We start from the raw sequence: 24410 nt of genomic DNA on the forward strand, positions 1-24410 counted from the left end.
AAAAGAAAACTGCAATGTTATGTATACTCAGATTTATGTGCACAGTACAGACTATATTGCACGACGTAATGAAAACAAATGCTATAATGCGGAGATAATTACTGCAGAAAATAAAAATATTAAAACATTTTTTTTAAAGTTTCAGCCACATCAAGTTTAACCCATTGTGCTTGCGTCTTACCCTTTGTAAGCAGTGGCCTTACTCCTCAGAAGCCCCACTTAACCAAAAGGACATTAAGGGAATGTTACACTTTTCTAATAAAAGGAAATAACACTTGGACATTAAGGGACGTAGAGATTCTAAGAGAGCAGGCAAGGATCCTGCTGGAAGGTGAGTCTGCAAGTACAAGTGAGAGAAAGAAAACGGTGTGAACCTTTCGGAGGTGTAACTGTGAAAATGCAAGACTAAACTAAAAACGAGCATTTGCATTGCAATAGGACTCGCATTTACGCAAGATCTATTGCACTGCATCACGTACAAAGGGGGAAGCACGGACAATGGGAGTGCGGGCGGTGGGAGGGCGGAGAAGGGGGCGAGAAGGCACAGACAAAGTAGTGCTCACAGTCTAAATTACATGCACCGTACTGTGTAACACTCGAAGTAAAGGGGCCAGTAGCCATGGGATGGTACAAATGACGAGGGGCTCATTGTAGCACTGAGAGCTAGCTGGTCTAAAGACTAACATATCCTCTGGGGGTGTCTGGAACCAGTCTCGACCCGCCCTTAGATTATATGGTCTAAACATGCAGATCTTATATAGATTTGTAAGGACTATACAACAGCAGAATCCTTCCATCTTGATTTCCCCATCTAACTCTATGAACACGTGTTATACTTCTAGTAATCAAGAAATGCCGAATTTGCAAAGAAAATGTCGAATATATAAATTTCATTCGAAAAACTGAAGAGCTCAAACTCCAGGGTCCTCACAGAAGGAGCCAGAAGGAAATAACTGACCTAACTGTCACCTGTGGTGCATGATGGGAGCAGAGAGTCTCCTGCAGGTCTTAAAGGCACGGTACCCTACCCTTGGATGCCTTAAAGGCAAGGTGTCAGTTTTTTCTTCGATTCATTCTTGCTCTGCTATGCAGCCTACAGGCAACTGTACAATTACAAGTTTTCCTTGTGATAATAAAACATTGCTGTATGACAACTTTTCAATGCATGTCCTCTTTTCCTTATGGGTTAGGAGGGTATTTTTTCTTACAATGCAAAACTATGTAATTTCTGCATTTTGGCCACGTTGAAAACATTTTAGGCTGCATGTATATGCTTTCACATATGTATATATATGTATATGTATATATATATTCACTGAAAAAAACATAGGTTTCAGGCCTTATATAGTTAGGAATTAGCATTTAAAAAACCATTGAAATTGCTCCTATATAGTTAGTTGTATTATCTATATTTCGCGCACCCGCAATCCACTGCTGATGATGTCACATATTACATCATTCATGACATGGTCAGTGACATCACTGATGACATCACTGATAACATCACTGATGACATCATCGAGTGACTATATGTTTCTGAAAAGTTTAAATATGTTTTACATATTGAAGAATGAGTGGATGTATAAGTGTCTGGATGAAGGATTTAGTAGGTGCGTGACTGACTGTATGAGTGAGTGATTAATTTTGTCTTACTGAATGCATGGGTTAGTGACTAAACTCTCTGAATGTGTGCATCAGTAGGTCTGTTGTTGTGTAAGCTGCTGCATGTGTTGATCAGTAGCTATATGAGTGGCTATATGGATTATTGATTGGTTGCCCAAGTATTTGTATGGGAGACGGAGTGTGTGTGTGGGTGGCTGGGAGGTGTGTGACTGTGCATAGATGTGTGAGCAGTTGATTCACTAGGTGTATGGGTTCAAGAGTGCATGTGGAAACAGGTGTATGGGCGGTTGACTGTGTGCATGTGTGTGTTGGTGAGCGAGTGGATATCTCAGTGCTACATGTCCAAGTAAGTACATATGTAAAACACAGTACATGTGAGAGTTGGCATATATAAATGACTATACATGAGAGCCAGTGATTGTGCGAGTGGCTGTATGGATCATTGTGCACTTGTATCAGTGATTGTATAAGAGAGTAAGTATGTGTTAGTTTATGTTTGAATGAGTAAGGTATTATGTGTATAACTGTATAGTTGAGGAAATGGAAGTGTGATTGATTCTTTGCATGACTGACTAGGTGTGTGAGTAACTCCATGGATGACTGGCAGTGTTTGAGTGTCTGTATAGGGGTATGAGTGCATATGTTAGTGTTGTATTGATGAGTGACTGTATGTATGAGTGATTCTATGGGTGAATAAGTGGATGTGTGTGTAAACCTAGCAATCAGTGAGTGCATATGTAGTAACTGGTATTGGTATGTCAATGGTTTCAAGAATGGTAGTCTGAATTTAACACTGGGTGTATCAAAGGTTATATTAGAGTGTAAGGAGGTGCATCATATTATCATATGAATTATGTCATCAGTGATGTCATCAGTGATGTCACTGACCATGTCATGAATGATGTAATATGTGACATCAGCAGTGGATTGCGGGTGCGCGAAATGTAGTTATTACAACTAACTATATAGAAGCAATTTCAATGGTTTTTTAAATGCTAATTCCTAACTATATAAGGCCTGAAACCTATGGTTTTTTCAGTGAATTTCAAAGGTTTTTTATATGCTAATTCCTAACTATATAAGGCCTGAAACCTATGTTTTTTTCAGTGAATTTGCAAGGTTTTTAAATGCTAATTCTATTAGCGGATAACGTTGAAATATGTTAATATCCTTGTGGGACCACCTGAGCAGCCCTAGGGGGTCAGGGTGTTTCTACCCTGCCCCCTTTTTGCATTCTACACGTTTGTTTTTCTGCTTCTTTTGTGCCTCAGTCTACCTAGGCACAAGGTGGCTGCCAACAATTTCTGTTTTGGAGTGTTGACAGACCGTGGCAGCCAAACAGCATGCAGCTAATACTCGGGAAGGTACAGAGTACGGTAAGCTTACGTGCACTCACGGTGTCCCACCCATAGATATATAATTTGGGAAAAGTCAATTTTCTCAACAACTACTGGAGTGATTTTCACCAAATATAAAAAAGGCACTACTGCATACCAGTGCTTACCATTTTGCCAAGTGTGGTGTAATTCCATTCAGCCGTTCGGGCTGTAGCTGTGTCTAAAGGTCCTATGGAAAATTGCATTGGGCTACATTTCACATTCAATTTTTTCAAAAAACTAATGGAGGGATTTACACCAAACATACAAAAGGCACTGCTGCATACCAGTCCCTACCATTTTGCCAATTCTGGTGTAATTCGGTTCAGCCGTTCGAGCTGTAGCCTTGTCTTCCCTATGGAAATTAACATGGGGAAAAAACGTTTTGGGAACCCCCTTTTTTCTCGGCCCCCGCTTGACGAATCCCCCCGAAACTTTCAGGGAAGGAGCGCAGCGAGGCAAATTTAAGGGAAATTACAGGCAGATCCCTCAATCGGCGCCAAAGTTATTCCCAATAAAATGTTCGGAATTTCCTATGGTAACTAGGTCCTAACTTCGCCAGTAGGTGATATACACACACACATATATATATATATATATATATATATATATATATACACATACATACATACATACATACACACACACACACACACACACACACACACACACACACACACACACACACACACACACACACACACAAGGATTATTCACAGATTAGGACTATTGAGGAGTATCCCCTGGATGAGAATTAATTATATACTGTGAAAGGAATTTTAAGCTTCATGGACATGGGTCACACAGAACTGTGCCTCAAACCATTAATGGCCAATACAATAGTCGTGTCAGAAGGAAATGTTTAAATAAATGCGTAAAAGATAATAAACATGAGTGAAAACCCATAACAGGGAATCTTGTATATGTAACAACGTGTACAAACTTGTCTTGAAAAAACAGATAACAGAAAGAACAAGCAGTGCTAAGCCACACACAAGAAAACAAGGAACTCTGATTTAGAGGAATTTATGTAAAACCTCATAAGTAAGTAAGTATGACCTTCCTTCTGGAATCACAAAGTAATCACCAGTGTTCATCTCAGCATCAGAGGATAGCAGTCTCTAAAGCATCTCCTGGTAAGTATTTGGCCTTGCCGCTTACAGGATAAAACTGAGATGCTCTGTTAAGCTATCAACAAGTGAGACAGAGCATTAAAATAACATTTTACTGCCACGTGATAAATGCTAGGTTATAATAGGTCTATGAAAAATCATTAAAGCTAATGTACACTTAGTTGATGAGTATTAGCAATGAATCGCTGAAGCAGCATTGGTATCACAAAACCAGTTGGTTATCGCCTTGCCCATAGAAAGTACAAGGCCAAGAAAGATCCCAATAACTCAATTATTTCCATTAATGCTGGTTCATAGAAGACAGCACTTTCACAGTCAAAATTCCTATTCAGAATATCCCACTTGAAACATTCCACATCAACTCATTTGTGTTGGCTTATTTTTTAGGCCTATGTGGAAAATGCGGTAAAATCATCGCACTTCTACAGGGGCAGGTTGAGGGCTTCACTGTGACTCCAATGAGTCATGTGAAGGTACTCTTTAGAGCTTATGGAATACATGTAATTGTCATTACTTTCACTAGCAGAGGCTTACGTATTGAATGGAGTGCCAATGTTGAGGTAATTCTCACAAGGCACAAAGGAACATTGAAAATGAACACATTTAAAAAGAATGTGTCCACAAAAAAAGTCAATCCTTCTTTGCCAATGCCCACTATCCATGCCATAATGGTTTCACGGTTATAAAATGGCCCCAAGCACAAGGACAGCTTTACAGACTTCTGTCAAAAGTATACTGCTAACAAACACAAGAAGATGATGGACGGAGAGCCGAAACAATGATGGATTCAAACCAGATCTGTGACTTGGGGTGAGTGTCTGAAAAGTTTCAGCGCTCCGTCCTTCATCTCCTTGCGTTTGCTTTGTTTACCCTAAGTTGGCAGAGTATGCCCAGACGTGGGTCCCTTGCTCACTTTGCCACTGGATTCAAGCTAGATTGGCTGATAAGGGCTGTTAGCCCGAAACCTGTCCCACGATGCTTATTTACGGTCCAGGGAAGACATGGCTTGGCAGTCCAGGCTGGACTGTTCCCAGGAGGCACAGGGTCATGATTGATTTGCATTTGGCTGGGTCAGAACTGGGGTGGCCAAGTGAGCTAAAGAACGTTGATGGATTCAACCCAGATCTGTGAATGGGGGTAGTGTCTGAAAAGTTTCTGCGCTCCGTCGATCATCTCCTTGTGTTTGCAAAAGTATAATGCTGATACGCACAAACTCTTTTTTTGGGACTGAATTACAATTTTTACCACAGAGGATTATGTAGCTCTAATTGGCAGCTTTTATTAAGGCCCTTTCAAGGGTAACCCTCAGACCAGGTGTCAAACTTGCAGGCTTTGTCAAGCCACATAAAATCCAAGACGATTCAAAACACCCACTAAAGAAGTCTCCCTTTGATCAAATGAGGGCTTGCCAAAAGAAGAGGTATTGAAATGAACTATTTAAAATGATAATACTGCTGCAGAACACATTTGGATTCAGCCAGGAACGATCGACCAGAGCTGAAGATTGTGTAGAAAGGCCCAGGATGAAAAAATAAACGTAATCTCACTGACTAGTTTATTCAGAGTATAAGGCACAAAGAAAGTAGACAAAATGTTTTTTTTATTATTTGGAGTTAAACGGTTCACATTGGGGGGATCTCTAAAACACACAAATCGAGCTTAAGGCTTCAAACAGAAGCATGGACACGGAGGGAAAATACTTTCCAAGCATTTTATGATATCCTTTGCAACTGAAAAACCTTCCAAATAGGTCTCTAACTTCTTCTGAATTAAGCTACAGAACAGCAATATGCATTCATTTTTCAAACAGAGGACGTTACCAAGTCGGAGGGAGGCCTAAATATAACAACTACCTGCTTATTTAAGATATTGTGTTTACTGCCTGGAAAAAGTCTTCCTTTTCTAATCACCAGTCTTCTTTATGCTCGACAATACATGGGACATCATCAAGGAAACCCAAAACATTGCATCACATCATAACTTTCCCTCAGAGGAGCATCAAACTGTGAGAGGTGGACAACAGGCAGCACATTCGGTCAGCTTGAACCAGGATATCCGATGTAACTGGCTGCTTGAAGGAGAACTGTGACAATCGGTGAGTGACCCTATAACTGCAAGCTCATGCAAGCTTGTGCCAGCTGTGTGTGCCAGTCCGCACATACCATCGTACAAAAACCTTGAAAGCCCAGCGAACGGAAGGCATATGTTAAAGACAGTCAGACCCCTAGGCCAAGACCTAAAGTAGGTTGCTCCTCAAGAAATGACCATCCAATCATATTCTCAGCATACAAAAAAAGAAATCAGCCCTTTCTGTTCGTACATGCATCTCTCAAAGGCACAACAGGATTATTTCGGCTTCCATGCATAGTATGTGTTTGTAAGTGAGTCTCCTTTGCTATTGGGTCACCAGCAAGGCCTTCCTGGTCCCGTTACGCAAGATCTACCATCTGCAGAATGGGAGCACTCACCGGGGATGGGTGAGCAGATCCTTCCACTCAATTGTGAATGTTACTGTGTGAAGTGAGCCTAGCCTCTTCTGCAACCAGAACATCAATGACAGAGCCGGAGAAAGAAGGCTGCATGTGCACGCTATGCATTTTCCCTGGCAGCACAGCACATTCCAGATTGTCGCTTGCACTATAATTAATGGGCAGAGGGAAAACAGTTTACATATTACAGGAAACGTGGCCTTCCCACACCGTCCTTGATGCCCCTGCAGAGAATAAAGGACTGTATTCCTCAAGGACAGTTGGTGTTATACATTGATCTATTCAGAGCATCAACCAGGTTCCTGAATTTGTGAAGCAAATGACTGTCTTTCTGGTACTACTGATATTTAGGGGCTTATTTGAAGCTTGGCGGAGAGAGTACTCAATTGCAAATGTGCCAGAGTACACTCTACTCTACACTTCTCCGACGACGACGGACTGCACTGAGCAAAGCCATGTTTAAACATCTATTTGCTGCATTTTAGTGCCACCTACTGGTCACTAGAAGACCTGCAAGAGAAATGCGGACGATATAATAACATTGATCTTGACAGGAACTGAAGACTACTAAATGCAAGCAATGACAATGCCAATTGGTTGTGTTTGCATGTAAAGGTAGCACAACTGCCATGCTCGTTTTATAATGTGCAGAAGCTCTCCAGGCATTCTATTTTCTGCCTTAATGGCCTCCCAAGAACCAGACCAATATCCTTCACCATTTTTGAACGCTAATTATTTTCTGAAACATTCTGCAGATGTGATGTGAATGTTGTGACACCCACAAGTTTCCTCCACCTCAAGATTAAGGGTGGGTGGAACTTAAGGAGTTTCACTCCGTAGAATTCCATGGAATTACATTAAAACTCCACGAGATTCCGCCTAATTCCGCAAACGGGATGAAATCAGCACTTTGTGCTGCTCGGGCTGATTTTTTTTGGGGAAAAATCTTTTTTTATTAACATTGCTCAGTGACTTTTACAATACATAGCAGTGTTCAATAGGCAAGAAATAGGATGACAGTACAATATACATTCATATGCGTACCGGGCAATAAGGTAGGTCAATGACAATCATCCCTCTTGTCCGACCCCATCCCCCTCGGCCAGATACTTCCGCCAGGGCCCCCAGACCCTCCTCCATTTCTTCGCACAACCCCTCGCCTTGTAGATTGTTTCTTACGCTCTTTGGCACCAGTACAGGTCACGCACCCACTGATCCCACTGAGGGGGCGCCTGCGCCCCCCATGCGCGAGCTATATTTCTCTTAGCTACCCCAGCCGCCATGGCCAACCAGATTCCGTCATACCTGGACCAGTCTGTGGGACCCTTAATCATCAATAATAACTACTTGGGCTCCATCGGGACTAATGATCCCACCACTTTCGACATGGTCTGTGCTACTTTGGTCCAATAGGGCACTATGCAGGGGCAGTCCCACAGAATATGGAAAAAGGTTCCCTCCCCCTGGCATCCTCTCGCACACTGGGGAGACAGGCTCCTGCCCCAGGAAAAACAGGTGAGTTCGAGGGTAGTATACCCGATGCAAGATTTTGAATTGTACCAGACGAAAACCTGACCCGGATGGCGATTTTGCAGGGTCTCTGCAGGGCATCCTGACAATCTTCATCTTCTAGGCCTCCGAGGTCCTCCTCCCATCTCTCCCTCAGGGATACAAGGGGATCTAGCATATTGTTTATAAGCTTTCAGTAGATAGTGGCCGTGGGTTACTCTAAGATGGGGTCCAGCAGGAGCCGGTCCTCCATGGGAGAGTATTCCGGGGTTGAAGTGTCTGTGGCTATGTGGGTGTGTATGGCATGCGTAAGGCGCAAGTAATGCTAGTTTTGGGAGTCTGCCATGTGATACTCTTTTTTGAGATAGTCGAAGATTCTAGGCGTGTTCCCCTTCCAGATATCACCCAGGTAGTCAATCCCGATCAATTTACAGCATACTTATTAGCCTCCCTCCAACAGTGTATCACCACCCCTGTGTGCGAGGGCAGATCCCGGCATTGCTTTCGTGAGTAGAGAAGAGGGTCGCAGTTGCCCCCAGGCATGACATATCTATCTACCCTGTAAGCAGATTCTGATCTCGTCACATACGTCTAATCATTGACGACTTGTAATTGGGATGCCCAATAGTATAGCTGAACATCCGGGAGGGCCAGCCCTCCATCGTACACCCTCCTCGTGAGCTTGCGCAACGCTATCCTCGAGCTCCCTCCGTCCCAAAGAAGCATCCGCAGAGCTTGGGCTATGCGCTTAAAAACTCCACCGGGACCGGGTACAGTGTATTTTGCAAGATGTAGAGAAGGCGAGGCAATGCCAGCATCTTGAAGAGTGCAGCGCGCCCCATCAAAGAGAGAGGTATGGACCGCCAGTGGGCAACGTCCGATGCTAAGCGCACCAGGTGCGGCTCAAGATTTTTCACAAAGAACTCCGCTCTGTCCCTGGTGACATATACCCCGAGATACTTAAATCCCAGAGTAGCTAACGTGGCTGGACATCCCCTCAGGATCCGCGGGGGGCGAAAGTGAGTAAATCAGAGATTTAGCACTGTTAATCTAGTGAAGTAGTGTGGCTCACTTGTTAGAGGCGGCAGACCCGAGAGCAGAGGACGGCCCGGGACCAGGGTTCGATTCCCGGCGCGGCAGGTTTCTGGACCAGGGTCAGCGGACTCGATAATTCTCTCGCCTCGGTGCCCACTCTGATCAGCGATCACACTCGGCAACTCTGGGCATTAGCTTGCCTCATCTTCACTAACGGCCCCACCAGACCGCCGGGGATGCCTGGTCTCACCCTGGAGATACCCATTAAGGGACCATCTCTCAGGGAAGCCAGGAAGGGTTTCGCAGCGGTCGAAGCGCCTTGGGACCCTACGGGTAAGTAGTGCGCTATATAAATGCCAATACATTAATCGTGTAGCCGGAGTAACTGCCAAAGAGTTCAAACAAATGAACCGCCCGCGCCATCGAGTGATAAGGTCTGGCCATATAGAGGACAATGTTGTCGGCGTATAATGATATACGCTCCTCCCAGTCGTCAGTTAGTGCTAGGCCCCAGAAAGACCGATCCCTTCGAACCCAGTGGGCCAACGGCTCCAGGGCCAAGGCAAAAAGGAGGGGGGGCGGGGACAGGGGACATCCCTGCCTGGTACCCCTACGCAGGGGAAGCGTTCGAGACATCGCTCCGTTGACCCTCACTCTCGCCACCGGCTGTTCATTCAACAGGCGCACCCAGCTACAGAAGACCGGCCCAAAGCCCTGACGCTGCAACACCATAAATAGGTAGGGCCATTCAATGCTTTCAAAGGCCATTGAGGCGTCCAGCACCATCAAGGCCGTTTGGGTGTCGCCCACGACCTCTGTCATGTACAGTACGCCATACAGCCGCCGTAAATTATGTCGAGTACTCCTGTGGGGCATGAACCCCGACTGGTCCACGTGTATAAGGTCTGGCAGTACCGAGAGCATTCTCCTCGCTAAGGCTTTGGCCAACACCTTAGCCTCTACGTTGAGGAGTGAGGTAGGGCGATAGGACGAGCATTGGTCCGGCGGTTTGCCCGCCTTGTGTATGACCATAATCGTGGCCGCCCTCTGGTCGGGTGAGAGTCTACCAATCTTGTGCGCCTCAAGGAGCATCCGTAGCAGCGGGTCAATCGCGACGCTGGCTTGCCTCTTGTACAGTTCCACCGGGAGCCCATTGGGTCCCTGTGCTTTCCCAGCCTAAAGTGAATTGAGGGCCTCTCCCAGTTCCAATCCCGACAATTCAGCCTCTAAGCTGTCAGTTTGCTCTTGGGACAACACTGGCAGGGCGAAGTCCCGCAGAACTCCTCACAATCCGACTCTGATCTAGTGCAGACTGGGGAATAAACCCCCTCATAGTAAGACGCAAAGGCCTCCGCTATGGCTGTTCCAGTGGACACCAAGAATCCAGACTCATCCCTAACTTCCGCTACCCATGTTCGCTCCCGGTCTCTGTGCTCAAGCCAAGCAAGTAGTTTCATGCTTTTGTCCCCGGCATCGTACTTCAGATGCTGCGTGGCGAGGTACGTGCCTCACACTCCGCCAAAGAGCGGAGCTCCTTTTGCTTGAGGGCAAGTTCATGTTTTGTTCCGCTGAGGGGGTCCCCCGGTGTCCCGTTCCAGGGCTTCAATTTCACGTTCCAACTGCGTGACCGTAAGTGCCTCCTCTTTTTTTTGAGCGCCAATAAGTGCTTGGACCTGGCCCCGGAGACTCCCTGTGTTTTATATGCTTCCCACAGGACTACCTGGGAGTCAATCTCGAATCCAGTCCGTTAGGGAATCATCCTTAAGACGCCATGAGTCTATTCTGGGAAAGGGCGCCCCTGGCAGTTATCGCCCCTCCAAGAGTGACCCCCACTGGTGAGTGATCTGAAATTCCCCGAGCCATGCTACAGGAGTCTGCGAGGTCACCTAGTTGATCCCCCTGGGGCAAAAAGATGGTCTATCCTAGAGAAGGACCTGTGCCTGGCTGAGTAAAAGGAGTAATGCCTTTGTAAGGGGTAATGTTCGCGCCATATGTCCCTGAGGCCCATAGCTTCAATAAAGCTCCGCAAACCTGCTTCCCCCTACTACCCCGCCTCTCCCCAGAGCGATCTAAGTCTGCATCCATGACCGCATTAGTGTCCCCCCCCCCCCCCGAAAACAAGAGTGCCACCGGGAAGGTCCGCCAAATGGGTCCCTAGCTTTGCATATGTAGGGGCATGCAGACCGGGTGGGATGTAACAAGAGCTAAACACTAAAGTGTGCACCTCCCACTTGGCTTCCACGCTGCCATACAGCCCGATTCTTCCGTCCAAGTGCTCGATACTAGCATTGGGAGGGCATTACAGACTATAATCCCCACCTCCCTGGACCCAGACGTGAACCCGGAATGGACCGCCATTTTATAACCGAACTGATCCAGAGCCCTGCAGGTATTCCCCGCAGGTACGTCTCCTGTAAGAGCACTACGTCAGAGGCGTGGCGTTTCACATGCTGCAGGACCAACGTCCGCTTTATTTTACTGCCCAATCCATTAACATTCCACAACCAAATCTTTATACGTGCCTGGTCACCCATCAAAAGACAAAGGCTCAACTCGTCCCGGATCAGATGTATGCCACTGCTTGCTGTTACAATTCACCAATAAAACATCTGAGTTCAAGATGTCATGAGCAAAACATAAACAACCGCCCCAACTCCTACCCCCTGCCCAACCCCATGCCCCCCTCCCCGTCTCTCTGCACAGTGGGTCCCCAACCACCCACCTAAGAAACACGCAGAGGGCCTGTCGCTCCAAAAGTCCCATACTAACTGAAGGAGGGAACATAAGCCTGCATCCGCAGAAGACATACTTGGCTAACTGAATGCACACCTCATGGATAAATCCCTTTACCCTGAGCCCAACACCAAACCCTCCCTCCCCCCATCTTAAAAAACAATTGTCAGAGACTATGCGTAATCGCCAACAAACCACATACAAGGTCAAAACTTACAGTTTAGGAGGAGTACACAGTCCTTAAGTCTCCCGCTTAACCACTCCCAACGAGCAAAAGCATGCGAGACACCCACCCCCCCCCAAACCCCCCCCCACCGGGCTCCCATACACAAGACACACCCCAGCAGGGCCACTAAGATAGTCACTTGGGTGATGTCTGCTTGGACTGTTGGGACTCTCATAGGTGAGTGCCACTGTTCTGGGTCCCCGGACCAGCTCGGTTATGTGTCGGACGGAGCAAACCACTCTGGCGGCCCATGGTACGCCAGCCCTCCATCCAGTAGTGAGCCTCCACCGGTTAGTCGAAGAACACCTTTTCGCCATCCAGGACTAAGTCTCGCCAGGAACAGCATCATGTACTTTATTCCTTGATCTCCGAGGGCCCTTTTGACCCCTTTGAACGATCTGCGCTGGCGCTGGACACTGAGCGTGAAATCTGGGAAGAAGCGAATCGTGGCATTGTCCAGATGCAGGTCACCGGACACGGTTGAGGCTTGTAGGATAGCATCCCGATCTCTATAGTTCAAGATACGGGCAATGATGGTGCGGGGAGGGGCCCCTGGCTTGGGCCTCCCCCCCCCCCCCAGTGCCCGGTGAGCTCTCTCCACTGAGAACAAAATGGCTTCCGTGCCGGCCATAGCACGGAGACCGCGTTACTTGTGATGGTGGAACATCTCCGTGCAAGGTTGGATGCTGGTCAAACGGCGGCGCTTATATTGTTAGACCTTAGCGCCGCCTTTGACACGGTAAACCACAGCATCCTCCTGCATCGGCTTGAGGAGATTGGCATTGGCGGTCTGGTGTTGCAATGGTTCCGCTCCTTTCTAGATGACCGCTCCTTCTGTGTTGCCATCCCTCCCTTCAAGTCCAATTTCCAACCGCTGGCCATGGGGGTTCCGCAAGGGTCCTCGCTGAGTCCCACGTTGTTCAATCTTTACGTGAGACCGCTGGCTGATGTCGCTAGGCAGTGGGGCCTAACTTTGGTCTCATATGCCGACGACACACCGCTGGCGGTTACTCTCAGCGGGGACGCGGAGATCGAGGCCCCTAGGTTTCAGTCTGGACTGAAGGCGGTGGCTAGCTGGTTGACAGGCAACTGTCTCCAGCTAAATGCCACAAAAACGGAGGTGATGGTTGTCGGTAAGGGAGTGGAGCTGTGGGGTGACCAATGGTGGCCCTCAGAGCTGGGACCCACTCCGACCCCGGTATCGGAGGTGAAAAACCTGGGGGTTTGGCTGGATGCGGGCCTTTCCTTTGTAGGGCACACTAAAGAAACTGCGGCCTGTTGTTTTGGACTGTTAAGGGGCTTGAGACCTGTTCTCAAGTTCTTTGACGCCCCGACCAGGCAGCTAGTGATCCAGGCAACTATCATCTCTCGCCTGGATTATGCTAGCTCTCTTCTGGCTGGGGCCAATCAGGCCGAGCTGACCCGTTTGCAGCGGGTTCAGAATGCTGCGGCAAGGGCGATTGTGGGCTTGCCCAGATTCAGCTCGGTGGCTAATGTCCTTCGTTCCCTACACTGGCTCCCTGTAAGGAAGCGCATCCTCTAAGGTTCTGTGTCTTGCCTTCAAGATTCTGAGAGGTATAGGCCCGGAAATCTTATCTAGCTGTCTCTCCTTTTACGTCCCTACCCGTACCCTCCGCTCCCAGGGCTTGGCCCTTGCTGTGGTCCCCAGATTCAGGCTCAGTCGCATGGGAGGCCGCTCGTTCAGTGTTAAAGCCGCATCAGCATGGAACTCCCTTCCTGTTGAAATCCGCCTGCTGGAGGACCTCTTGACTTTCCGGAGGGCTATAAAAACATTCCTGTTCTAGCTGCTTTTATGTTTTTCCTTTTCCCTGTTGTGTTATGTTCTACCTTGTCTCTGCGCCGGGACGCTCCTTGGCTGGAGTATCTGTGCGCATAATAAATTAACATAACATAACAGAAGAGAGGCGTTTCGGCTTTAGATGCTGGAGTATGAGATCCTCCACAAAGTAGTCTGCGGACGGTACCTCCATGCCTTCCGGAACCCCATCGATACGGATATTGTTGCGCAGCGCAGAGCCCGGCCTTCCTGATCCTCCAGGCGGGCGGCCATATCGGCTTGATTTTTCGTAAGAGTGGCCACCAGCTCTACAAGCCTCTTCGTTTTGGACTGTAGGCTGCCTATGCCGCTTTCCGCCTCTGCCACCTTGTCAGACATCTTGCCAAAATCTGCGCGGAGCAAGTGGACTTCTTCCGTTACAGAGTCTAGTTTAGGTTCCATGGTGCCACGCATCTCCTTGATGGCACCCGCATCTCCTATATGGCCAACATAATGTCCGTAAGCGATGGGTCAGGCCCCTCGTCTCTCGCTTCACCGTGCTGGCTCCCAACCTAGTTGATCCTCTTCTCTCCCCATGCGGACTGTGTATTTATCAATATGATTAGTCTGGCCCTGCACTGGTGGTCTGTTACGAGCCATTGCACCGCGTTCCGGACCGGGTATCAACCCGGCCCACTGTGCCTCGCGTCCAGGCTTATCCACAACGCTCGCGAGGGTGCAGACAGCCGTTTGTCACCAGGCCCCTTGGAGTTCAATTTGTTGTCTGTTGGATGGCTCGGAGCCCCACCCAGTCAACCTCCAAACCTCTGGACTTCTCGCAGTTCGCCCGGCTCTTGAGGAGAACTACGCCTCTAGAGCTTGTCACAATCCCAGGCCAGCACCAGCTATGCAGACCTGGGTGCAGATCTGATCCTGTTGTGCGGGGGGGACTCCAGGTCTGCTGCAGGGGGGACAGAACGTTCCAACACGCCGGGTGGCAAGCTTCAGAATACGTAGGAGCCAGAACCAGCACCAGCACCCAAAAGAGTGTTGCAGTAGGGGGCTACCCTCCAGGTCCTGCTCTCTCCAGGACGCCCAGATCTTTTGACTGGGGGAGTGTGTGACATTGATCCACATTCAGTCCATCACTTGTTGTTTTTGCAATTGCCGCCCTAAGTGCGCTGGGGATGCCCAGACGTGGGTCCCAGGCACTCCACACCACTTGGAGTCAAGCTAGCCGGGCTGATGAGAGGTGTTACCTCGAAACCGGTCCGGTCCTCGGATGCTTGAACCGTTCTGGGAAGGACATGGCTTTTGTAGTTCGGACTGGACTGTTCCCATGGGGCAACAGGGTCAGAGCTGATTTGCATATCGCCATTGTCTAACCCAGGGTGGTGTGGAGTGCAAAAAAACGATGGATTTGGGCCCAGATCTTTTGACTGGGGGAGTGTGTGACATTGATCCACATTCAGTCCATCACTTGTTGTTTTTGCAATTGCCGCCCTAAGTGCGCTGGGGATGCCCAGACGTGGGTCCCAGGCAATCCACACCACTTGGAGTCAAGCTAGCCGGGCTGATGAGAGGTGTTACCTCGAAACCGGTCCGGTCCTCGGATGCTTGATTCCGTTCTGGGAAGGACATGGCTTTTGTAGTTCGGACTGGACTGTTCCCATGGGGCAACAGGGTCAGAGCTGATTTGCATATCGCCATTGTCTAACCCAGGGTGGTGTGGAGTGCAAAAAAACGATGGATTTGGGCCCAGATCTTTTGACTGGGGGAGTGTGTGACATTGATCCACATTCAGTCCATCACTTGTTGTTTTTGCAAGCTCCAGCCGCCACTGCAGCCACGGTGGGACTTGTGATGTGGTAAAGACTGTACTGCACGTTACACACCCAATGTCCCCACCGCAGTTCTAGTATTGTCTGGCTCTGCAGCTTCTCTGTCACAAGCCGCCATTTTACAGGTCTCCACAAATGTCGCCGCCGCTCTCACTCAGGTCTAGGCCTCAGTCAGGGCCCTGCGCCCGTGCCTCATGCTCTCCAGCCACGCTGATAATAGGCCTTGTCTGGTCTGGCCCCCCAGGCATCCCCACGTCTGTGTGCTGCCGAGTCGCAGCCTTTCCCGCGGTGCCCCCGGGCTCCGCAGTTAATCCCCGCTTGGCTTTGATATCCAGGGCCGCCCGCCGTGCACCTACCTATAGTACGCACGGCCTTCCTCAGGCCCGCTCAGTCCCCAGCCCACAATGGCGCTTGAGGCCACCCGACGGCCGCCGATGCCAGTAGTCAGGGCCGGCGCTAGGCATGGGCAGCGTGGGCGGCTGCACAGGGCCTCGCACTCAGCCCATCAGCATGGGGCCACGCACTGGTGATGTGTCCTGTTGTTTCTCTGGCGATCTATCACAAAGAAAGGTGTTGCCTGCAATTAAGGTCCTTTGGAGGGGGCCCCCTCCCTGGGCCTCTCATGGATGGTGTCAGGAGGCATAGGGGAGGGAGACGGAGACGCTCCCTCAATTGCAAGGAGACCATTCACAGACACTGAGGGGGGCCCATTGTCCAGCATTTTGGCGCCCCTACAGTTTTAACTTTTAGACCACAATCAAATCTCACACCTATGAAGGTGTGAGAAATGCTTGTAGAGTAAAAGTTAAAACTGCGGGGGCGCCAAAATGCTGGACAATGGGGCCCCCACAGTGTCTGTGAATGGTCTCCTTGCAAGGGGCCACTTATGTAAATTAGAGGGGGCCTCGCACGTTCCCTTTTAGCCCGCCCAGGGCCTCGCAAATCCTAGAACCGGCCCTGCCAGTAGTACAACAGCAACCAGGACGCGGATCACTCCTACTGCTAAGCACGTCCTTCGCCGTCGGTAACCCTCGTGTGCCACCACCCCTGCACACAGCAGCCGTCCTGCAGCAGATTACTAGGAGCTTCACCAGGCGAAGGGCTTCAGCCGCGGAGCATGACAGCAGCAGGCGTCATTTCCTCGCAACCTGACTCGCGCCCTTTTGCCTTCACTCAGCGGCCCGGGAACACCCTTCAACAGATCACTGCGGGACGCAAATGTCGAGGACCGTCTCACCGCAGCTTCACAGGTTGGTGGGATCGGATAATGCCGTAAGTGTAAGTGTATTATGCGGATCTGCTACAGCACCTCTTCTAATGTGCGGCCATCTCCCTTGCTGCTGGCCACGCCCCCCGCTCGGGCTGATTTTTAACACTGACAGCTTCTTCTGCGTTGCAAAATCAGCACGAACAGCACCACGCAATGCGCCAAAGGGCGATGCTGCTTTGCTGCCACTCAAGTAGATTTTCTACTAAAGGAGCAGCTTTCTCACCTTGACCAGCCCTGACTGTCCGCCTTGGGAAAATCTCGCTGGGTGCCCTCCTAGTGCCCGAAAATTGCACCAGAGGATATCAATTCTTGCTCACGCTTGCTAACTTACCGTTGGCGAGCTGCGTGTGAGAAAAAACTCCAACACGAGGTGAATGATGGAACTTGACCAGAACTCTGTTGTGTGACCACAACCCCACCAAATCTGCAGGCTGACCTAAATTTATCGCCCACCCCTATTCGAGCCACTGATGTCCTTTATGCAGATGAAATGTGCAGCAATTGGAGCATAGTAAAGAAGGAAATTATCCTGACAGGCATCAAGAACGCGTTCGCAGAATACAAAATAAATTATCAGGATAAAAAGCCTGGTTAATAAAAAAAAGCCAGCAACATTGTCCTAAAAATGCAGAAAGTGTATATTAGCAGTGAAGTCACTGCCCTCCAGCTCTGGGGAACCAATGCTAAAAGTTAGAAAAAGAATAAAAAGAAAAGAGTTTTTTTTACACCTAGATCGTTCACAGTAGACGAAAATGTCATTAACATTTCCAGGACAAATACTAATATATTATACTACTAACTTGTATCAAATAATCATAGTATCGCGTTACTCAGTTACTTGCCAGAATAAATATGGTCACATGCTGTTACAAGTCGCATGCCAAATCACAGCAACAAAGGCGCCCACAGCACATGCAGGGTTAGAGGCTAGGGTTGAGTCTATGGTAGGTGTGATGGTTCAGAGGGGTTTAAGGTGTTAAGGTTTAGGTTAGGGTTGTTGTTAGGGAAGGTTGGCATTCACCTGATTTCGGAGCAGATTAGTCTGAGCAACAAGATGCGCCTGTATTTTTCCCTGGCACCACTGGGGCGCCGCCTTTTCGAGCAGCGAAACAGGCTGTTGGTAAAGTTGCAGCACCACAAAGACAAAAAACAGAAAGAGATATGTAAGAGCCCGTTCACATGGAAAACGTCACACGCCGGGATGAAAACAGCAAGGCAAGAAAAAGGCAGGCAGAAGTCCCCTGTGAGCAGCTCAGAGGAATTAGTAGTTATGCCCCAGGTGGGTGGTGCCACACTGCAGCTGGCGGCACAAATCAACAGCAGGCCCACTGCGAAGAGCAACAAACAAGAAAGGTTAGTTACATACTATAGAAGACACAATGTAATAACAGGATAGCTCATTGGAATGATCCCACAGTTACTCCCCCTGTGGTGGCTACTATATTAGTTTACTCTGCTTAAACTGTGACCTTTAACGGACCCAGCACTCCCTCCCAGCTTTCCATGATGAGTATCGTGTGAGGCAGTCCTGTGCCTAGCTCGGTCTAGGGGCCGCTAGGAAGGTTTACATCGCACTCTCAGGGTCTGACAAATAAATAGTGGAAACTACCAAGGAGGTGATATGGATGGTTACCAAGGAGGTGATATGGATGGTTACCAAGGAGGTGATATGGATGGTTATCTGGTCATCCCAGCTGCATTGTTTTTCTTGCATTTTCAGGCAGCCTTCTTAGAGTGGTCAGTAACTTGGGCCCCAAAATAAAGTACCTCTAGGTTGTACTCACATTTGGCAGGCTGCTTTCTACGAATCGTATGGGTAGCAAATGAAATACTGTTTCATATTAGTTTGCCATTCTAAGAAATCAACGGGCCAGGTATCTTGAAACAGTAAAGAAATGCAAAATTGTAACAGTAAGCATTCTAAAAGTAATCCATGGGTGGCCACTGTGAAAGGATTCTGGTTATAATGTAGAACAAAAAAGTGATAGTCGCCTGTGTGTTTGTTTGCACGCACACCCATGAGCAGATAGCTTGGAATTGTTTTAAATAAAGGACAGCAAAAACCTACTCTTCCCAGGATGGATGCCTACGCTTGCGCATATGCAGGCGGCCGTCTTGATGTGAGTTTGGGACCATTTAAAATCAGCAGTGCTAGCAGTGTCCACTCAAAGGGAGGTGAACTGCATGCAGAAGAAAGTATGTGGACATAGCCTGAGTTTTATCGCTATTTGTATAATGACCATAGTAACAGATATCAGGCCAAACCAACGGATGTAGGCTGAACTTAGCATAGGTCGCTAGGCAGATTAGGGATGCATTTGCTGAGATATGTTCACAGAGCGCTCCAGGTTGTTACTTACCTGTGGTAATGTTCTCCTTTATCTCCCCTTTCTAGGCAAGAGCAGTGTCATACAGGTAGTACAACTTATGTGCTGTATTGGAACTGATACTAATCTTTAGGTCATGTTTTGTAGATTGCAGTTTTTTACTAGGTCCTGAAGAATCGCAGTCCATGTACTAGAAGCGAGAAACATGTTGACCACACCATTTGCACTTTAGCCCAAGTTCACTCTGGGAAACCACAGTTCCCATGAGCACCGGCTATTTTTGATTTTACTTGTGGCAGAGGACCACCAGAATAAAATTGTTTTCCGGTACCTTGTGCCACATTTTATCCTCACCCACACTATCTACTCTGTCCTGGCCCCTCCCCCCCACTTCAACCATAGGCAGATGGATAAAAGATCTCCAATAAAGAGCCCCTCTTTGAGGTGAGCCCGTTGGGCATTGCACCGCCTGCCCAACGAGGAGCATTGCCGATGATGAAGCATGACACTCGCAAGGGTGTGTGAGGCCATTATATCCAACAAATTGGATACCCAGGGATGCTCCTCCATTGAGCACTAGCCCTTATACCCTAGTGACCTTTTCCTCCTTTCTTCCCATAGGAACAGCCTAGTCATCTCTTGTGTTGTCTTAGTGTAAGGACTCAACACCCGACCCCCTTAGGGGCAGAGCTCTGGCTCAACAAAAGTTTGTTATGGAGGCCAGATAGGTGGCTCTTTGTCAACCAAACTCCTGATTCAAGTAGTTATCTGGGATCCCCAGTAGCTAAGAGGCACTGAGGGCCTAGTGTTTTCCCTCCTCAGATTCAGAGTCAGAGGAGAAGGATGCCTCTGGCTGGGCCAAAAACGGCCAGCTTTTTTACCTTTGTCATTGTGTTCCCCGAAGATGTTGTGATTGTCGTCCTGGCTCTGCATTCTCTGATGTGCCAATCTTTACTCCTGTCAGTACTGAAATGCCTACTTCCACCGGAAGGCGAGGTAGACCTTACATGTGGTGTCATCGGGATGGTGATGATTTGGGGGGGGGGGGGGGGGGGAATTTAGCACATCTCATGGTCGGTCCATGGCAATTTCGCATGGTGCGGGGGCAGTACTGGAAGTGTGCCCAACCCATTACTCTGCACACAGTCTCTGAGACAAAGTCCTCGAGGCAAGGCGTGCAGAGCCAAGGGAAGGGTTCAAGGCCCCGGGGATTAGGCGTAGATGAGAGATGTGTCTGTGGTACAGCGTCCAGAGAACAAAGGGTTTTTTCTACTGATGCTTAAGTCAAAACGACTGGTTGCCCCCAAAAGAAAGAGAGCTAAGTCACCAAATACTGAGCCATGGCCAGTACATGTCCTAAGGCAATGGCAGAAAAAAAAATACATCTAACATGGGGTTGGTACTATCAATATTGCCAACTGAGGGAGGAGTCAGATACTTTATGACTAAAGATTTCTTTGAAGAAAAACAACTTCAAGATGAAGAAAAACAACTTGAACACGTCTGAGCCGGACCCTGAATGGCAGGAATACATGCAGAGAATGTGCAGCTACAGCAATACATGCGACAAACAGTCTCTTTCTTCAAGAAAATGTCCTGTGAATCAAATGTCATCAAGCAGAAGACTGGAAAAGTGAAAAGTTCTTCTGTAGTTTTCATCTGCAATCCTGTTTTGGAGTCGTCTCGGGATCCCAGTCGCTAAATTTACATTGAGAAGAAAGCCTTGAGGGTGACAGATCCCTTTACTCATGACATAACAGACGTGGCTAATGTGCTAGTTTCAGGCTCTATTGTCAACAGAAGTGAATTTCTGGTTGAAACGTTGGCCAAAAGCGGAAAAATCTCTTCAATTTGAAGTTTGAGTTTCCCTAGACAATCAACATCTCCCAATACAGGACTAAAATTCAAGTGAGGAAGGAGACATAATCATAGATATAAATGAAGTAATCTGCCCAAGATTACACATTGTGCCATTCCACTAAACCAGGGTTACAAATAAAAGTCTTGAGTATTCGGCACCGTAAACAAAGTAAGATGACCATGCCGAAGGTGGGGTGAATCAATGTATTTAGTTACTAAGCTAATATGGGGAGCAGAAACAGACTTGGATATACACCTTCAATGTGAAGTCAGGACATCAGCAGGCACACACATGAGCAAAAACGTACACGTGTAAGAAGTAAGGGGTTAATGAAACATCAAATCATCTATTGCAGCTTCTGCTCTGTCTGTGCTCCGAAACCTCCGGTGCACAGGAGAAGGCTTGAGTTACTGCTTCATACTTACACTTGCTAATAATCTACAAATCATGTGCCTTCAATCCTTTGCAACTCCGTAAATAGATTATTAGATTGGATACTAGTGAAATGGCAGAGTGGGGTGAACACTATATAAATAAAAATACTATTTTCCTCATTATAATCTATACTACTATTATAAATCGAGCTGAAACGTTTGAGGCAGGTAAGCTCAAGTAGTACAGAACCAATCATAACACCCAATACAGCATTGTAAAGGGGAGTTTCAGCAGATGGACATAGGCTATACAGCAGCCCAACATATACTTTGTAAGGGGAAAAAACAATGTGGGGCAAAGCAGTCTGTAGGAGTGATACCAGCTCAGAGGTGGGCGTGTGAAAAGCTATTAGACAGCGTGCGAATAGCGTTTTGGGCATTTCGTTTAGCATTGTGTGCGCGTGCGGTCTGATACTCATGCCTGCAGCATGGCATCAGGATAGCGTTCTATCACGTCGCGAATAGCGTTTTGCGGGTGTCGTTTAGCGTTGTGGGCGTGTGCGGTCTGATACTCACGCCTGTAGCATCAGCGTCAGGATAGCGTTCTATCACGTCGGGGCGTCGGCGGGAACGGACACTGACGCTGTGTGTGGAGTGTAAGTTCCGGACAACGTCGGGACGGGCGGGAGCGGACACTGACGCGCTGTGTGCATGTAAGTGCCCGGACAACGTCGGGACGGGCTGCTAGTAAATAATAAAGGTGTAAACAGTTAAGAAACTGGCACATCGAATCTAGAAAGCAGGAAAGAGTGTGAATTTTAGCATCTTTGAAATAAGTTCAGATCTGTTGTCCATCAAAACAGAAGGGAAGGTCGAGCCACTATTTCCGCATTATTGTCAGTGGCCAGAACTCGGATACCAAATCAATCAATCAAAGCATTTATATAGCGCACTACTCACCCAGAGGGTCTCAAGGCGCTAGGGGAGGGGGGTCCGCTACTGCTCGAACAGCCAGGTCTTGAGTTGCTTCCTGAAGGCGAGGTGGTCCTGGGTCAGGCGGAGGTGGGTCGGGAGGGAGTTCCATGTCTTGGCGGCGAGGTAGGAGAAGGACCGTCCCCCTGTGGTGGCTCTTCGGATGCGGGGGACGGTGGCGAGGGCGTGGCCGGTCGATCGAAGCTGGCGTTTGGGAGCGTAGAAGTTGAGGCGGCTGTTGAGGTATCCTGGTCCTTGGTTGTGTAGGGCTTTGTGTGCGTGGGTGAGGAGTCGGAAGGTGATTCTTTTGGTGACCGGGAGCCAGTGCAGGTCTCTCAGGTGTCCGGAGATGTGGCTGCGGCGGGGGATGTCCAGGATGAGTCGTGCTGAGGCGTTCTGGATCCGCTGAAGTCTTTTCTGGAGTTTGGCGGTGGTGCCGGCGTAGAGGGAGTTGCCGTAGTCCAGACGGCTGGTGACGAGGGCCTGGGTGACCGTCTTCCTGGTCTCGGTGGGGATCCACCGGAAGATCTTTCGTAGCATGCGCAGGATGTTGAAGCACGACGAGGAGACGGCGTTGACTTGTCTGGTCATGGAGAGGGTGGAGTCCAGGATGAAGCCCAGGTTGCGTGCGTTGTCTGTTGGTTTGGGTGCGCTGCCTAGGACGGGGGGGCCACCAGGAGTCATCCCAGGCGGAGGGTGAGGATCCCAGGATGAGGACTTCCGTCTTGTCCGAGTTCAGTTTCAGGCGGCTGTTCTTCATCCATTCGGCTACCTCTTTCATCCCTTCGTGGAGGTTGGCTCTGGCGGTGGCGGGGTCGTTGGTGAGGGAGAGAATCAGCTGGGTGTCGTTGGCGTAGGAGATGATGTTGAGGTTGTGCTGGCGTGCGATGTCTGCGAGGGGGCTCATGTACACGAAGAGGGTTGGGCTGAGCGAGGAGCCTTGAGGAACACCGCAGATGACTTCGGTGGCTTCAGATCTGAACGGGGGGAGGCGGACTCTCTGTGTCCTACCGGCGAGGAAGGAGATGATCCACTCCAGTGCCTTCTCCTGGATTCCGATGTTGCTGAGTCGCTGCACTAGTGTACGGTGGCAGACAGTGTCGAAGGCCGCGGAGAGGTCTAGGAGGATGAGGGCCGCTGTTTCTCCGTTGTCAAGCAGAGCTCGGATGTCATCGGTGGCTGCGATCAGGGCGGTCTCGGTGCTGTGGTTGGCCCGGAAGCCAGACTGCGAGAGGTCGAGGGATCCGTTTGTCTCGAGGAAGGCAGCCAGCTGCTTGTTGACGGTCTTCTCGATGACTTTTGCAGGAAACGGGAGCAGCGAGATGGGGCGGTAGTTCTTGAGGTCGGTGGGGTCGGCTGATGGCTTCTTTAGTAGAGCGCTGAGTTCGGCGTGCTTCCAGCTCTCCGGGAAGGTAGCGGTGTCGAAAGAGGTGTTGATGATGTCCCGCAGGTGGGGTGCGATGACAGCGTCGGCCTTGTTGAAGACGTGGTGAGGGCAGGGGTCGGTAGGAGTGGATGGAGTTCATTGTGTGGACGGTGTCTTCGGTGCTGATCGGGGTCCAGGCGCGGAGGGTGGTGGTGGGGGGCCGTGGTTCGGTCGTGGCGTGCGTCGGTTGAGTGCTGAAGCTGTTGTGTATGTCCGCGATCTTGTTGTGGAAGTAGGAGGCGAGGGAGTTGCAGAGGTCTTGCGAAGGGGTGATGTTGTTGTTTCCGGCGTTGGGGTTGGAGAGCTCTTTGACGATGTTGAAGAGTTCCTTGCTGTTGTGTGCGTTGTTGGCCAGTCGTTCCTTGAATGCGGTTTTCTTGGTGGCGTGGATGAGTTGGTGGTGTTTTCGGGTGGCGAGCTTGAGGGCAGTCATGTTGT

The 24410-nt window shown here is 49.0% G+C and overlaps 1 protein-coding gene across 23 annotated transcripts in view; it reads right to left on the minus strand.

Annotated features, from left to right (window-relative positions):
• The window catches only part of BIN1 (bridging integrator 1), a 556732-nt gene that overhangs the window by 250318 nt on the left and 282004 nt on the right, over positions 1–24410 (minus strand). For 17 of the 23 annotated variants that reach the window (XM_086957147.1, XM_086957144.1, XM_086957136.1 and 14 more), the window contains exon 7: positions 18034–18126. The exons of the other annotated variants lie outside the window; for them this stretch is intronic. In XM_086957147.1, coding sequence (XP_086813273.1) covers positions 18034–18126 — 93 coding nt within the window. The remainder of the gene's footprint in view (positions 1–18033; positions 18127–24410) is intronic. 23 annotated transcript variants of the gene reach the window in all.

The sequence above is a fragment of the Lissotriton vulgaris genome, chromosome 2_1 (assembly GCF_964263255.1).
Source record: "Lissotriton vulgaris chromosome 2_1, aLisVul1.2, whole genome shotgun sequence".
NCBI lineage: Eukaryota > Metazoa > Chordata > Amphibia > Caudata > Salamandridae > Lissotriton > Lissotriton vulgaris.